The 18,897-nt window shown below is 33.6% G+C and overlaps 1 protein-coding gene across 2 annotated transcripts in view; it reads left to right on the plus strand.

Annotated features, from left to right (window-relative positions):
* kcnip4a (potassium voltage-gated channel interacting protein 4a) overlaps positions 1–18,897 on the plus strand; it is a 159,018-nt gene that overhangs the window by 110,340 nt on the left and 29,781 nt on the right. For both annotated transcript variants that reach the window (XM_006629888.2, XM_015345382.2), the window contains exon 2: positions 7,918–8,042. In XM_006629888.2, the coding sequence (XP_006629951.1) occupies positions 7,918–8,042 (125 nt within the window). The remainder of the gene's footprint in view (positions 1–7,917; positions 8,043–18,897) is intronic.

The following is an 18,897-nucleotide window of genomic DNA, read 5'->3' on the forward strand; positions in this document are numbered from 1 at the left end:
TACTGTATAAGATGTCTGCCAGCATGAGTATAATGTCAAACAAAACAAAAATTGTAACTGGTGCAAAAATCAATTCATATATCAGCAACTTTTAAAATACGCTATATTTTAAAAGAAACATGCTTAAGGAAATGTATAGTCTAATAAGAAACAAGGAACACAATCTTGACCATAGTCTGAACTATACACTTAACCTAAATGTTAGGCTTCCAGTTATGTAATATTTTCTAAATTGTATCCAATATCATTAATTGTTGACATAGATAATTTATAGTGTTTCTTATTGCCATTAATATAACAGCAAAAACATTTCAACCCAACCATATTTCTATGAATGCAAGTTTAACATCAGGCAGTTCACAAGCAATGTTGTTATTACAGTATATATCTGTTTTTAATAAGACTAATGTGTAGTGATGTTCCTAAGAGATAGGGTCATGTTCCTTCAGGAAATCAGAGCTGAACATTTGAAGCCATTTTTGCTCTTAACAAAAGCAGTCAGCACTTTACTAAAATAACAACTGCTGAACAATTGTTTTCTAAGAACATTTATTACCTGTGACCCCTGACCAATGTGATAGTACAGAGTCATTTATTTGCAAATGATTTTAGTGGGCTAAAAGAAAATAAATTGCTTTCTGATTAACACAATACTGAACTTTTTAACTACAACCAAAAATACTAACTTGAGTTGTTTCCTCCTAGTTTGCTGCATAATCCATTATATTATTAATAGCAAGCTAAAGCAGTATTAACAAAAAAGCAGCCTTTGTTAATATAGATGTGCAGTAGTTTAATTGCATTCTCACTAAAATACCCATAAAAACAATGATTTTTCAAAAAATGCTGTGATTGAGAACTGATAAATTTTAAATTATCTATACATTATTTTACAGTATTTTAGTTTCATTAGCTAACTATATTAAAATGAATTGACATGCTTCAATCATAAAAAGGTACAAGGAAAAGCATGGTCATTGGTCTTGTCCCTGTCCAGGGATAATACTTTAAGATTATGAGATACAATATGTGTATAATGGTAAGTTTTATTTTTGATGGGCTATGCCATTAATTGTAAGGGAGTAAAACCAAAATGGTACCCCTTTTTGCTAAGGTAAACTAAATTGCATTTGGACAGTTTTGTGAAGGTATTACAGTTCACATTTCAAAACTGTTTTGCTTCTTTGCCTCCTAAAATATAATTGGAATGATCATTGCTAGGATCATTAGCAAGGATTGACATTAAAGATTCCCCAGAATAAACAGATTTTAGGCTTCTAGCAAACCTGTCAGATTACTAACATGTTATTTTAACCTTTCAAGAATACAGGAAAAATGTTCTGAAACTGTTTTATAATGTCTGTTTTTGAGGTCTGGATCAATTTTTAACCTATCTGCACCAGATCTCTGTATTTTAACAATACGTTTTATTCCATCAGTGTTGCTATTGGTAGGCATCTACAGTGGCATTTACTGTACGAGTCATGTGTCGAGTTCTCACAATAAATGGATATACAGTAGTATACTGTACAGTACTTCAATCTTTCAAATTATTTTTGCCTTGAATTGAAATGTTTGAACCCCTTGACTGCTTTTGCCTGATGCAAGTTTCCGCTCTTAAGTTACACAACATTGCTGTGTTTTGTGAACAGCAGCATGCATTGCACTTGTTTCTGGGACATGGGCATTAACCAAGACTGATGATATATCTTCTAGGTTTCATCTACCCTCAGAGCAGCACCAAACGCAGTATTAAAGAGCGACTTTTGAAGCTCTTTTCTTGCTCAGCTGCCAAAAAGACATCAACAGATAACCAAAGCAAGTTATTTCTTTCATTTTCTTATCCCTCTTTTCTAAAGCTCTGCATGTGGTGGTTTTAACAAAAATCCAGAACTGGTTGGTCTTGTGACTCACACTGTCAGATCAAAATACGCCTGTGGTACATACCCCAATGGATTAAATGATGACAGCTTTGTATGATCCACAGGCAAGCAATTCTTTTATGACTCTCTGTAGTGATCACATCATCTGTTTTTTGCCAAAAGCCTATTACATAAAGAAAATAAAGTTTATCGTGCAGGAGAAAGTAAGCATCTGTTTCAATTTCTCTGAGCAAAATAGTAGCATTTTACCATTAGCATTTTATTCTTCAAATCGGAAGAAACAACATGAAAGAATTCTTAAAGGTATATTTCCCTTTCAATAGTTTATCCTTCAGGAGGAAAAAAAACTAATATGAATATTGAATTAGTAAAATAAACCAGCTCTTTAACTGACAGTGCATCTGATCAAAAGGCCAATGGTTTGAAATCCAGCATCATTAACCTCCATGGAATAACTACAGCACTGTTTGATGGTTGTAGTCAGATATGCAGGTAACAATAAAGATAATAACTGATTTCTGTACTAGTGTTTAGCACCAGTCTACAGATTTTTTTAAAGATTATATACGTATACAGTATATTTTATTTCTACACACTAACAAAAAAGTTCTAACCTTGTAGTACAACTTGGAGGTATGTGAAACTCAGAATTCCCAACATTATTAATTGGTCATTTTCTGACAAACATTATTCTGTCTTTGAAGGCTCTTGGTTCAAAAATGTTTCCTATCATAAAACCCAGGATTTTAGTTCCCCTATTTCCATCATGGCCCAATCCAGTTCTTTCATAGTTTACATGTAAAAACCTCTTGGCCAATGCAGTTGAAGTCATATTGAATTCCACTACTCCACATCCAGTGCGTGAGAGTTACAGTAATGCCACTGATACAGTATATTACACCTCCTGTATTCTCTATAGCTCAGACCCTAAACCACATGATGTCTGTAGCTTGAGATATAGAGTAAATGTGACTTGTAGAAAATCACAACATGGATGATATGTGAAAACAGGCTAATGTGCTTGTCTGATCTGAGAGGAGAGTTAGCCAGCTTCAAAGGCTGAGAAGAAAAGAAAGTTACACTTCTAAGAACCCCACCCCCTCCTTATTTTGCATGTTTGAAAAAAGAAACCAAGAAATCCATCAGTCTTTCCCTCACTGAACACATTTTCATGCTGAGCACAATGTCAAAGCAGTTTGAGTAAACCTCAGGACAGATGAAACACCACTTACAAATCAGAACCCCTTCAGTAGAATTTCAATTTGAAATTCTGTCTGCAATGTCTGCCTCCAGAAAGGTCAAATACTTCTTCTCATCTATTTTCACATCAAACTAAGGTAAAGTATGAATATAACATTCCAAATTATACCATCCTGGGTGAATTATAAAGTGCTTTCTCAGTAATCATTCTAAGGGGTTCTCAGGGCCATTTCAAATCATCTACTACTCAATGCAGTGGCATGTAGAAAGATGGCATATTCTCTGGATAATATTATTTATGTAGAAGCTATGTAAGATCATTAATATGTTGGCTGGAATTCCCCGGGTTCAGTGGTTGAGTTCAGGAGTCATGGTTTGGTTAAGCGCAGCTTCTGACACATTTGAAAAGGGATTGCTGTTCTTAGCTTAATCAGCCTGAAATAGTTTTCTCTAAAACTACGTTGCCTTTAAAGGGGTTGACTGCTTTGGTTTCCAGCCTCCTCTGTCATACAGTTTTGGTTGCTGCAGAATTCATCATATAAATGGCAAAAGACCGTGCTGTCTCCGGAGTATACTGTTGTAGGGTAATTGTAGTGCTTTTCAAGTGTCTCACACATACATGAATAGTACCTTCATAGACAATGTTGGTTGAACTGCAGTACCTTGTTTTTGTCATCTCACCGTACTATGTTGCCATAACATAATTACTGTATAAAATGATGGCAAATCATCACAATTTCTTGTGATTTCTTTCTTCAAATTCTAATTTGATGCACACACACCTATGAAATTAGGTGTTTGTTTTTCCTGATAAATTCGTCAATGGAGGAAAATCCTGTATAAACACCGTATGACTATGGTGCACTGGATTTAATCTACCCAGAGACAGGGCAAGTGAAAAGTGCATTTAAAATTGAGAACAGGAGCTAATCTTTTTCCCAGATTCCCTGGGAGTATGAGAACAAGTAATCCCACCAGGTTGCTGAAACTGATACGGTGACTTCTTTCAAGAAATAATTGGATGAGATACTTGGATCAATTAGCTATGTTCAAATGGGCTAGATGGGCTGAATGGCCTCCTCTTCTTGGTAACTGTTCTTCTGTTCTTAAATAATAACACTACATTTCTTAATGTCGGCTCTTTTTGTTCATGTCTGTGTTTGTTATCTAAGATAAAACAGAGCTCCTAGCAAACACTGATGTATTCTCCCATTCCTGAAATCAATCTCTAAGATATCAGCCTCCTGTAGATTCAATTGACTTGAAGGCATCAACTCTGGACGGCACACTGTAAAAATCCTCCAATGTGGAAGTGTCACATTTGTACAGCCAACAGAGTGACCTAACCATTCCAGAGACAGACCTACAGTATTAAAAGGACATTTGATTTGCTTTTTTTTCATCTATAGAGTAATACCTCTGCATTTCTTTTCCTCTCACTTTTATGTAAAAATGTAGACAATCTATTTTTGCTGATTCAGTTAATTGACATGTTAAAGATGAAGTCTCAGGAAAAATACTATGATGTCAAAGGTCTTATATGAGATGTGATACACAAGAAAAAGGAAAATGTAGGACATTCTCATAAAATTAGGAGCTAAGAATAGCAGACTCTGTAAGATATAGGAATATACTGTATGTTGTGGTCATAAGACATGTCCAAAATATTACGCAATATTTTAATGAGGTTCATTGTACAATTTTAGCATAAGGTTCCTTGATTTAGATTTAGGTTTAACTACTGTACTGTATATACTGTATTACATTTTGGCTGCTCCATGGCACTCTGGTGACTCACAAACTGTTATATATAATACTTTGAAAACTCATGACACATTTTCCAGTTACTGTAAGTCAAGCACTGTGCTTAATGGTCAATACTGTATATTGTTCTTGCTGTGCCTTACCACTGGACACGTGGAAAATTCAGATTACAATATGAACTACAACCCCTGTGGTCCACATGGGGGCAAACATTAGAAACCACTTCAAATACACATATTACATTGGAGTGTCAACTTTGACCATATTATTTCCTAGATTAAATTAGAGATCCGTATTGCACATTACATCAGAATTCTTAAATTATATTGTAACAGTCAATGTGTATAGTCTCTTTTTATTGCTTAGTCACATTGTCTAAAGGAGGAAAAATTCAACAAAAACACAAGTCTTTCTCATAGGTAAAAGACTAATTATATTATGAATAATCTACCTCACTGTGCTCCCTGCATTAGTAGGATATTCTCTAGCTTTGTGCGTCCGTCACCAGAAAATATGACTTTCTGTTGATGGATGGATGTTTTGTGCATTTCAAGAATGTAAACACATGAAATCCAAAGTGTAACCACCGATTAAATTAATCATTTAAAGCATTACAACTGTAGGTGTTTAAAAGTAGAACGTTGAAGTCTGCCTGGGAGCACAGCAAACCTGAGGCATGACTATGGTGAAAAATGTTACCATCATTACAAACTCATGAATAGGTTTGTGGAGGCTAATCATTGAATTTCAAATATAAATTGTTAAAACAGTGCAGTTTTCTGTAACTATCCCAAAGATCTCCAGATTGTCTTTATCATAGTGCTATTTAATTCCATCATAGTTCTCTAATGGAACAATTTACTTTTTAAAAAAGTGTACAGTATAGTATAAGAAAGCTATTTTGATAGATATTGATGAATATTGTCCTTTAAAACCCCTAAGACATTAAGTTAGGGAATCCAGCTACTGCCCTCAGTTAGGCAGCCTGGAAATTTCAAGAGCATCAATGACATGCTGTTTCACAAGCAGCTGCTGTGAAATGAAACTGAAAAGATGTAATATTTTGTTGTACATCAAGCAAGGCATGGACACAAAAGATTCAGATCTCTGACCCAGATAAATTGGCATCAGCCTGCTCAGGCCCTTAAAAGGAAATGGACTGCTCTGTTTTTTTCATGTTATGAAGTAATGTCACAGCAACAGGAACCAAAGATCTTCCCAGTGCAGTACATATGAACTACCAAACGTACAATAAATACCAAATAAATTATTTGTAATCCATGTATATCTGTTTAGAGTTTTTTTTAATTTATAATTAATCTTTATGCCTATTCAAATCAGGAGACATTGTTATTACTGTCCAGATAAAATAAAACCTTACGAAGAAATATTTTATAGTAACATAATGAAATCCCTTTAAACACATTTGCAACCCCAGATCCTTCCTTAAGGATCAAGAAGGTATCGTGGAATCCATTCTACAGAGGTTAATATCATTCACTCCTCCATTATACTGTACCTCAAGCCATCCTCATGTGTTTGTCTTAGTCTGAAGTCCCTCTATTCATGTATGTTGTGTACTTATACATGATGTTTGCATACAGTATGTAACAAACAAAATAAAATACAAAGCACAATACAGCCCTGGAACATGGGATTCAACATTTGGATTGAAGTGTTGTTGAAACATGAAGTTTTTTTGTTTTTCTGTGAACATTCTTTTATTTACTTTAAATGCTTCAGAACTTAAATATAATGAAGAAACATTAACTGCATGAAAAACACATTCCCTTCAATGCACAAAATCTCTTCCCACCACCTACCACCCCTCAGTGGTACTAACTCTGGGCTTCCCATCAATATGCCGGTATACTATACAACAGCTGTTTTCTTTGAATTTAAAAGAAAGGACAGGTTGCATATGCAATCGTGGTTTTCTGTTAAATTAATCTATTTGTGATTTAATTTATAGCTAAACATCATCATATTCTCTTGTACAGTTAGGCGGAAAAAGTAAAACAAGTAAAAATGTCCCTCCAAAATTCTGCTCAAGCTACAGTAGGTGCCCTTAGGTGAGACCATGTGAAGAGACTGACTTTCGCAGATATTTGTGAAAGAAAGTTTAAATCACTTTTACTAGGGCCTACAGTATATTTAACTTAGTGTTCTACCCACTTTCAGAATTAAAACTGGTAAAGCTAGTGTTTGATGATGAGCAACTATCGATGCCAATGAAAACAGTTTGATGTTATCCAGGCCCAGATCTTCAGACATTCAGTTAGGCACTACAAAATAATATATTATTAAATAAGTCTGTGTAAACTTGTTTAGAATTTAATTTCTATTGCAAATAGCTGGCTCCAAATCCATTAATTGGTCTGTCAATATCATATATAAAATAAGATATAGTTTCTGCATTTACAAAATAAAATATTGAAAGGATCTTTTACAACAGTATGCAATTTATTGTACCACTAATGCCCACCTTAAGAGTAATTTACTGTATCTTTTGACATGCTGCAAGCTTCACAATATTAGGAACTATTGATGAATAAGCAGAACTTGCACTAAGGTCACTACAAGCAGTGAGGAGCCAAAAATCACAAGAACTGCTGGTTCTCCAAGAGTTGAGAGTACAATTAGTTGGACTGGCCAACTATTCTCATAATATCTGTTCCATAGATCTCGGCCTGCTTTCAAAGTTAACACTTTTATCAGTTGAGCTTTGAGCAGGTCCTGGTGGCAAATAGTCTAAATCAAAACAACAACAGAGACTTGTTTTAACGTGTTTTGATTACACTGTATAAAAGATCACCTTTTTGCTGTTTTTCTTTGGCTAGCAAGAGCTGGGCTCCCATAAGCATACAGTATGTAATAAAGAAGACCTCTGCTACACCAGAATTGCTGTCATTTTGTTCGGCACAACAATACTAAAGCTTAAGAGTACCAGACACTTTTTTTTACTATTATGGTATCTTAATTCTATTCAGTAACTCCCCATATTACTGGTATATCTCAATGTATTCTGTATGTTTGGCTTTCCTCTCATGTTGTGCCTCATGTGTTACAGACAGCGTTGAAGATGAACTGGAATTGGCCACAGTCCGTCATCGTCCTGAAGGACTGGAACAACTGGAGGCACAAACCAAATTCACAAAGAAGGAGCTACAGATCCTCTACAGGGGATTCAAAAATGTAAGTGCACACTCGACTGTGGGTGAAGAGAGAATTTCTAACAGTTTGAATGTGACTATTGAAGTAAGCTGTGAAAATCTTTTGTAACTACAGTAACAGTAGTCCAAATTTCTACTGTGTGCTCACGAATATGTTACCTAACGGTTTAAATTCTACTATTACCTTTATATTAAGCCAAAGCAAGCCTGAACTTAAAGAATCACATTTTATATTGTAAGTCATTGGTGGAATGTTTAGTGGAGCTGTCACTTTTTGAAGTATTAATGGATATTAACAAGCCATCACCAAATACCGAACTTATAAAGTTAGATTATTATAATGCCATTACATTTTATTAAATACACAAAAATTAATGTTTGCAATAATATTATTTATCTGTTTTGTAACCCCAAGAGTGAAATGCAGTGGACAATGATCTTTTACTTCATGCTGTAATCAGGGATCAATAGCTGGGTATACTAAAAGTTTTAGATGTTTTCCGAAGTTTTGATATTTACTGTCATTTACTATCAGACATACTGTAGTGCCTCCTCCAAACAGCAGCGACATTGGCTATGCCAAAAGTCTAGCCCCCACTGCAGGCAAATTAAACACTACTCAGTTTTCTAGTCAATCATGTCACCAAAATATCTTCAAATATTGAAAGAGCTCTGTTGCAGAGACGCAGTGATAAATGAAGACTCCAAACATGCAGCCAGTGACAAGAGGTGCCAGCCTTAGTAAACTAAGATTCTCCCTGTGACTTTACTCAGCAACACTCAACAATTTGTGTGCCGTCAGGAGAAAAAAAAGTCACTTCTGAATGGAATGGACAATCTGTACAGTAGGTGAAGAGATTTACCTAACACTCTAAACAGAGGCATTTACAAGATGAGTCACTATAATTTCCTAACCAGATTGATATTTTCTTTAAATTATTCACATATTTCAAATCCTTGTGCTTGAAACAAAAGTGTTTTTTACGGATGTCTGTATGCTAGCTTTTATTGCAATTATGGTTTGTAACAGGACTTTCTTCGCTTCCTAAGCCCAACGAATCATTAAAGAGAGAGATGTCATATGACATATGGGCCAATGGCTGGTTAGTTTTTGGTGGTGTTCCATCTTTTGCTATTATCACTGTACATGAGTATAGTTTTCTCTGCTTTTACTGGTATTGTGTTAGAGCTGTTGATGTAAAGTTGAACATTCTAGAATAATGTAAGGAGATGGTGAAGGTCATTTTAACCTAAAATATTAAACAAATTCAATCCAGTTGTGAAGCTACAGTATAATTACATATAATTGATGTTATGTCCTTGCTGATTTCTGCTGAAATCAAATCAAGAACCTTTATTCTTCAAAAACTGAACAAGAGAAAGTATCTAATCCTATAGGACAAAAGCTACAAGTTATCCGTTTATAACACTTGGCAGCTGTTTTTATTTCATTCCTCTGAATGACTGAGCAGAAAGTGTTTAAAGCAAAATAAAAAGCGTTTGTTGCTTTGTTCCTCCTTTCTCACAAGGCAAAAACATTACAAGGTCACTTCACTTCTATTCAGTTCTTCCTGTAACTTGGTGCATCCCACTTGACATAGCTTTTACATTACTGATGTGTCTCACTGCTATTGATTTTTTTCCCTCTTTGGAACTGCATTGACTTTCCTCAGAATTAATTAAAATACCCAAATGTTTTTTTTTTAAATTATACTTAATTATTGGGTTCCTAGTTCTGGCTTTGTCAACAGCCTCGAGAAACTGTACATCATGAAATGTTGGTGTTTTTGTTTTCCCCAAGAGTGGATTCCTTCATTACTGTGAGAATAATTCCTGATGTGGTATATACTGTAATAACCATCATAACATTATAGTGGCTTTGTACTCCTATTACAAGTCCACAAGCAAGATGGATATGGTCATTAGAATCTTGTAAAATTTAATTTTGAAGTAGTATAGTGGATAATATGTTCCATATACATGCTGAGCAGCAAGTCTTTTTAATGAATGCATTAACATTCTATTTGCCCAGTACAAATGTCATTAGATCTTTAATATTTTCATCTTTTTTCTAAATGACATGTAAAGTAATATACATTTGTGCAAAACAAAGTTGCTTGCAAGCCTGCAGTCTCTTGTAATTCTGTGCTACCTTTGTTTTAACCTGCTCTGTTATTGTCATTAAATGTTGTAGTCTTGGAAGATAATTATAATTAGTGTGTTAATGGGTGAACCTGAGAAAAAGAAGGTATCCATTACTCTTGCCGTTCTGCAGTTAAATATTTTATATCCAGTAATTTACAAGGACAATTCAATTTTAGGTTCCTAATATAAGTTTTGGAGAAATAAAATTATTTATCAGACAAAAGCAAACACTTACAGTAGATAATTGAGGTAAAATATACAGTATATACTGTATGTATACATCCATAGAAAGATTTCTATCACTGCTTATATCCTTTTTACTTTAAAGTTATTACTATGAAGAGTTTTTCATTAGAAACTCAGTTTATGTACACATTAGAACAAGTTCTGGCATCAACAGATAAAATAGTAGTAATTAATAATAATAATTGCTAACACATATAGCACTTTTCTGGACACTCAAAAGCGCTTTACAGGTAATGGGGACTCCCCTCCACCACCACAAATGTGCAGCATCCACCTGGTGCACCAGAACGCTCATCACTCATCAGCTATCAGTGGGGAGGAGAGCAGAGTAATGAAGCCAATTAATTGATGGGGATTATTAGGAGGTCATGATTGACAAGGACCAATGGGACCAATGGATGCATTGGTTACACCTACTCTTTTCGAGAAATGTCCTGGGATTTTTAATGACCACAGAGAGTCAGGACCTCAGTTTTACGTCTCATCCGAAGCATGGCGCCTGTTTACAGTATATTGTCCTCGTCACTATACTGGGGCATTAGGACCCACATGGACCGCAGGGTGAGCGCCCCCTGCTGGCCCCACTAACACCTCTTCCAGCAGCAACCTTAGTTTTTCCCAGGAGGTCTCCCATCCAGGTACTGACCAGGCTCACACCTGCTGAGCTTCAGTGGGTTGTCAGTTGTGAGTTACAGAGTGATATGGCTGCTGGGTAGCAAGTTGTAGTAGCAGTGAGTAACAAAATGGTTTGGCCCTAACCAGATTAACTCTATATACAGTACAGTGATGGTTGTGGTGAAAGATTGATATGAAAAACAGAGTTAGGTAAAAGAAGTGTATGTGGAGAGTTTGTCAAAGTTCGAGTACAAAAGCCAAATATATCAGATACCAGCAAACACAGAATAACAAGTATTCAAAATGTACACGATGGGCTGTTTTAGAGTAGATAACAAGCAAAGCCAAATCATATTTACTATCATTCATTCCTAGCATCCATTCAACATTTAACCTCAAACCAACTAAGCCAAATCAAATATTGAAAGCAAATATTTTCTGACACAGTACCTCTGGAAAACTGCATTTGTTTGTGTACTTTTATCATTTAACAATACATGAAAGGATTTCCTGAAGTTGTACTAAGTTAAATAAGAAGTATAATTAACATGATGTAAAGAGGTAGAAAAGTGTTTGAGTGTATTTTCAGGCTTTAGCAGTGACTACTTAAAAGTCACACTATCTCTGTGCATGAGATATTTTTTTTCTTAAAGGTGGTACACAAGTGAATTTGATTTAATGTAATCTGTCTTAAAAGTATTGTCATTTGCTTAGCTAGTGTTCAGATGTTGACATGCAGTACACTTGATATAAATGAGAAAGAAGCTTAAATAGGATAGATAGGGGAATTAAAGGAAAATCCTGTTTTATGGTACATCCAGTCACTAAATTGTAATTAGTTACAGCTAGGAATTTGTCTTGTATTCAGAGCTGACTGTATAAAAAGTAACTATGTGCACTAAAAGAAATGCCTTTTCTTACCTTTGGAACAGACATTTATTTCTGTTGCTACAAATATGTATGTTCAAGAGCAGGCACTAAATGAAATGTTTATAAAAATATTAAACCTAGAAAGCAGAAAATGCTTTTCTTCTCCTAATTAAGGTCCAAGGACTGAAGCACAGAAACATACTGAACTAGAGTATACTGTACTGTATATTGTTATTATCAACTCTGGCGTAAGTTATTTTTGAATGATTCCATAAAATATATATCCTAGTTTTCCTTGTTCATTTTTTTCATGTTTACATTTCTGAATTTAAAGATGGATAAAGATAAATGTTTTAGTGTATAGGGTAAGTTTTATATTATCTCATGTACCCCTTACAAATATATGTTGCATGGGTTTTATTAAATTGTAAAGTTATTTCTTCCATTGAAAAGAGCTGTGACCTCCCATATCACCAAAGTAGTTTGAAATACAATATCTAATTATAAGCTTTCTGGGCTTGGTGGCATCTGGGATATATGCTTATGCTCATTCTAAAGAGCATTTTGCTGAAGTTCATACAAATCAAGTCTCTAGTGATCAATCTGGTAAATCTTACATCAACAAAATAATCTCTCAACCTAATTGTGAAGAGCTGTACTATGCTCCCTTACTACATCTTAGCTATAGCTTGTTTGATTGCCTTCCCTATTTTTTATTTTTTTATTAAGTCTTACAAGCATTTTAATCTCTCCCTGTTTAAACATTCTTGTAGTGCTTACAAACACAAATAACTATCAGAAAAGGGATACGTTTGTTCGTAGTGCAGGCTAAATTCGTGCCACAGTAGGCTAATCTGCTTTCCAGATGTCTCTTTCATGGCTGTGTGTATTGATGAAACTGTCTTTCTTTTCATGACAAAAATAGGAGGTGCACGACAAAAGAAATGGCATGTCTTTATTATCATTCTGTATGTTGTACATTACACTGGCTCTGTTTATATCTAGAGAAGAAATAAAATACAACAGACGTCTCCATAAAAATAGAATTCAAATCAGTGGTTTCAAATTGTAGGTGGCACAGCGGTGCAGTGGTCTCCATTGCTGCAGAGCTGAGGGTCCTGGGTTCAATTCTGGCCCTGAGGTGCTATCTGTGTGGAGTTTGCATGTTCTCACTGTGATTGCATAGGTTTCCTCTGGGTGCTCTGGTTTCCTCCCACAGTAATAGTAAGTGAATTGGCTTCTTGATAAATTATCCCTGGCATGAGTATGTGTGTTTGTGTCTGTGAGTGCCCCATTATGGTCTGGCATCCTGTCCAAGGTGTAACCTGCTTTGCATCCCTTGCTTGCTGGGAATGGCTCCAGCTCCTTTGCGACCCTGCACTGGATAAAGAGGCTTGAAAATGGATGATTGGATGGATAGTTGCAAATTGGTAAATTGGTGGATTATCTTAATTCTTGTTGTGGAATGACTGGTTAGCTTTATTGTTTGTGTGATGATATTTGACTCAGTATCCTTGTACAGATATCCTTGTACTGTATATTTTTACTGGTATAACCTGAGTCAAATTCTGTCACAGAAAAGTTACAAACAAGAAGAGATTATCTGGGCTTTATTACAGTACTTTACTGACACAAGGATTTTTTAACAATCCTAGGGAATATGTTTCAGATTGTGTAGGTAGCTTTTTTTACAATGCTTTATGTAAAGAAGTGTTGCATTTTTTCTGTCAAAAATGTACATCTGCTTAATTTCTTATGCTAACAGGAACTTGATCCACGAATGGTCATACTGTATGTACTATAATGATCCTTTGGTTGACTTTGTCCAGGCTTTTCAGAATTTTGAATCAAGTCCCCTTATAATTGCTTTTGTTCAATAATTAAACATATTTCCATTTATTGCCTATTGTAGTAAAATGGAATATGTAAGATATTATATTAAATATACAGTAAGTATATACAGTTACGGGTATATGCATGCAACAATCTATGAGTATTGTAATCTTATAGAAGTGTATATTGAGCTGTCAGTTCTGCAGTTAATTTGTGTAGCACAAAGTAAGTATTTTCCAAATTAGGGTGTAGGAGCCATCATGAGTCCCAGTGATTTATTAAATAGTTTCTGGAAAACACTCATCATAAAACATTACTTTTCTCATTTATTTGCCCAGTTCTCCTTTCATATTGTATGGATGGAAATGTATAACAGTAAAGAAAGAAAATAAAAATGGTAAGTAGTGTTCAAATGATAGGTAATTACTGTAGCTTCAGTGGTAATAAAGCAAGTATATCTGAAATGAAACCTTCTTGGTACATTTGAACAAAATAAATCCCTGATCAAGGCAGCATTTTCTAACTGAACATAAATCAAGCTGTGTGATGAATGCCATTTCCATTTTTATGTATTAAAACACACTATACTCTCTGATACCATTTAATCTTGTGGTAATGTATGCAACTAATGCATGCTTTGACTAATCACTAAATATAAATCACCAGCAAATATATTAACGGGTAAAGTACACAGAAAAGTTCTGTTTCATATTGGTTATGCGGAATCTTAAAGTCAGTAAACAGCTATGGCTGACCATTATAAATCATAGCTGATATTAATGGATTTTCCCAAATATACCGGGAAAAGTGTGTTTGCTTTGGTAAATGACTTGCCTTGCTGCCTGTCTTTGCATATAACTTCATTAGCCTCCTGTTAACCATTAGAAAACCTCAACTATTTTTTCCCTTAGAGTGGGAAATCATCATTATTAAGTTATAATAACAGAAAATGTGCTGGTGAAATAAAAACACATTCAAAAATCTGAGATTTTTATATTATACACAGAAAAGCATATTAATGTATAGCAATTAATAAACATATTTTATCTGCATGTGTTTTCATTCACTTGTTGGCTAATGTTTCCCAATGTGTCTTGAGGACCAACTCAAAGATGTGTCTTGGTTCAAAGTAATACATTATTTGAATAATTTGTGGGATGCTTATTGCTGCCTGATGATAAAAAATACTGTAGGTGAAGGTCTGAAAATTATCTTGATAATATCTTAATAGTTCTTAAAATGTGAATCATATTTTTTCTTTCTGCTATACACATTTGTAGTTATTTTTTTACTTTCTATTTTTTAAGTCTTTTTTCCATGAACAGTGAACGTAAATTTACTGTAAACAATGCTGGTTATGCTACAATTTCCTGTCTCAGGTGGTTGTTTTGTTTTTTTAATATTGCTGTGTTTCAAATGAAGTTTCAAATCTGTAAATTCAACTCAATATATTCTCATTAAAAGATTCAATATATAAAAAAACTGTAGGTAACTCAGCTTCGGAATATTCTTTAATTATTAGTCTTCACAGAGCTATAGCGCTCTATTTAATAGCTCAAATCTGGAATTTCTAGAAAGTTAAATTGCCTATAAACAGAAGATATAATACACTACAATATTATTAAAAAGGATTACAAATGGTTGTGAATTCAGTACAATTTCACAACACACAAGTCTTTACACAAACCTGTCAAGCATGAGCAGTGTAAAATCCCATCAGACACTGCTCAGCCTGATGGGGCACAAAAGTAATGGGTGCCATTCATTTGTATTTGAATCATAATTGGACCCCAGGTTTCAATGTACTTTCTATTCTATCACGGTTCTTTATAGTTGTTTAATTTCTCCTGTGAATATTTGTAGGCAAAAATTATTCAATTCTCTCATTATTATTATTATTATTATTACTGTTTTATTATTATTATTATTATTATTATTATTATTATTATTATTATTATTATTATTATTATTATTATTATTATTATTATTAAACTCAGTACAGCTATTGGAAAGTGAAAGCTCTCCTATTTCATTAAGTATTTTTTTCTTTTTCTTTGGCTGTGTAATAGAAAATCCAACAGAGATACTGTATGAAACTGCACATTAATTAAAGTAAACACGTATTTCACTTTAGTTTTATGTTGCAGCAGTGCAATTATTGAGTTAATTGTTATAGCCTTAGTGACCTCAGGAAGTTCAGTCTAGTGGAATACAGTTCAATTATAAGTAGATGCATAGTATTTAATCTAATTAGCCCTGTGAGATCAGCAGAAACTTTGGTAAAAAGTTGTTGGAAATTAGACTTTATCTGAACATCTCACAACCTTTCTTCTTGGATCAAGAGAGCACAACAGCTTTAGTTTTGCTGACTACGTTAAATGAAATTTACTACAGTCTAAAGTCTTACTACAAATATAAAGATACAGATATAGTTTTTATATGTGTATAAAGATATAATATAAAAGGCTCCTGTGCGGATTTTAATGATTTTCTTAGCACTAAATGGATCTTAAATCTGTCCTTTTTGTTTTAGGATTATTTATTATTTATTAATTATTTCAGTTATTTTCAACATAATTATGCTATTATGCACATAATCATATTTGTATGAAGACTTTTTCAGTATCAGTATCAACTGTACATAGGATTCATGAGGGCTCTTACCTTGCATTGTGTCTATATATTGATAACAGCTGCGATATGTCAACTCTTAAAAAATCATATAATGATGTTTTACAGTTAAAAAAAGCCAAATGAATGTCTGAGTTATCTTTATTGAAATATATACATTTTTAAATCATACTTAAAATAAATAATATACAATGGACCTTTGTCATCCAATTCCATTAAATGTGCAAGATGAAGTGAACCATGTACATTTATAAAAGATAAGATTAAAATAAAAGATAAGATTTAAAAAAACAACATCAAGTCATGTGCCTAATTGGAACTATGAATGTGGTAACTGTGCTCAGTGTAGCAATGAGATGAAAAGTACTTTTCTTGAGTCATCCATTGACTGACAGGTTTTCCATTAAAGGGATCATTGCATATACTAAAATGAACATGAATTACATGACTTGTCACAGTGCAATATGGGAAAAACTACTGTACATGAATGTTAATACAAGGGACAAGATAAAATATTTTTTAAAAAATCTACTCTACCATCTCTGAGACTTAAAAAAGGAAAACCTTTAGCATTTATACACTTCAAGCTTTGAGCTTGAATAATTGATGATAATTGATAATTGATGAAAAATAGATTTACCTGTTTTATTACAATACATATTTTGAATAACTAATGTTCAGTATATGCACTTAAAATGTCAGTGTAATTCAAAAATTGTATGGTTATGTTTTTAGCAACTGGATTATCAGTTTGAATAATTGATGATATTTTCATATGTAAAACTCTGTGGTTTTGTTTGAGAACATTGTATTAGAGTTTTCTACTGATTTAGATTACATGTAGGAGAACTTTTCTAACATCTGTCTGTAAGAGAGATCATCAATAGAGACAAATGAACCATTTGCAGAGGAGACCATGCAAGCCTAGAACATAACATTACCAAAGTGATGGAAAAGGATAAATTGTGGAGAAAGAAAGAAACTGAGGATGCACCAAAGAACACCATCTCATCTGTGAAGCATGGTGAAGGTAAAGGCTCATCTTGATTTTGTCTGTTCATAAAACCTTTTTCAGAAACTGTTTTGACTTTCCTTTGTATTTCTGTATTTCCATAGATTACAAACCATGCTAGAGAGACAATGTCAAATCCTGGGCATATACGGCTGATTTTGGAACTGCCTCAGACCTCTTTGTTGATGATAAAGTTCATTTTGGCAGATATAGAATGAATTCTGAAGTTATAGAGACATTATCTTGTACTGTAAGACAATGCGGCCATACTTATACTTAACACTGATCTAAAACATACAATCAAAGCAAATAAGGTGTTTATATATATATTAGAATATTATAATATAATTATATTAGAATTGGCAAATTAATCCCAGATTTAACTCCAATGCACACATTTTACAGGCTGAAGAAAAAGAAGTCAAAAGACCAAAAGAACAGGAGAGAACTCAAAGTGACTGCAGAAAATGCTTGGTAAAGCAATTCAAAAAAGGTTAATCAAAGAGTTTGGTGAACCCAGAGTGTCGCAGACTTCAACCTTTTATTACCTCAAAGGGATATGTAACTACTGTACTGTATGTTCTGACCTTTACACTTTGAAAAGTATTTAATTTAATTTTAAATTTAATGTGTACAAATTATTATGGGCGCTTGAAATCACTGAGTTGAACACATACTGTCGTAGTTTTTGTTGTAATGTGATCCAAAGTGTGCCTAGACTTTCAGCAAAATTAAATGTACTGTATGTTGTTATATTTGTTCATTTTAATCCCATGACCACATATACTGTACATGTTACTTGCTAGTTAAAAAAAAAATAACAGTAGTGCCTTTGCTATTTCAATACATTTGGAGTGCACTACTAAAACATAATAGATTTAGCATTAGTAGATTTAATAGTTTAATCACTAATTCATTAATTGAATTACATGTACTGTTGATTATGCACATGGTTTGGAAAAAAAAAACATCATTAATCATGAAAGTCTTCAATCGGAACATGAACTTTTTGTTTCTTTCATAATAATATGTGACAGGTGTATGCAGTAATGAGTGAGACCCTTGTTTTTCTTTAGGTTTTTTCAATTTTTCAATTGTTCTTCCTCTAAAACATGCAGTGCAGATGTTTATGCCTTGTTTTAACACAGATATTAAATTTAAAAAACACACTTCCCAATTAATAAAATATTAAATGAACTAGGCTGTTCAAAGTTAGATTGTTACGTTATAACTGGGATCATACAATAAAGTGTTTTCTATTGGCTACATTTGCAAAAATTTTCTATTATAAACTGAATATATCAATATAAATCCAAAGTGTAGCAATTTGTAGAAAAATGTACATAAAATGTAAAGTGTTTAGAAAAGTGCCAGTCAGATTTGGCTTAAGAACAAGTAAAGGTAAGGGATTTAAAATGCTGGGAAATGAGTGTTTATTAATAGTAGTCATACTTAACTGTAGTTGGGTGTAGCACAGTCCTTGATCTAGAATTCCCATTATAAATTACATTAAATCATTAATGAG

The sequence above is a fragment of the Lepisosteus oculatus genome, chromosome 1 (assembly GCF_040954835.1).
Source record: "Lepisosteus oculatus isolate fLepOcu1 chromosome 1, fLepOcu1.hap2, whole genome shotgun sequence".
NCBI lineage: Eukaryota > Metazoa > Chordata > Actinopteri > Semionotiformes > Lepisosteidae > Lepisosteus > Lepisosteus oculatus.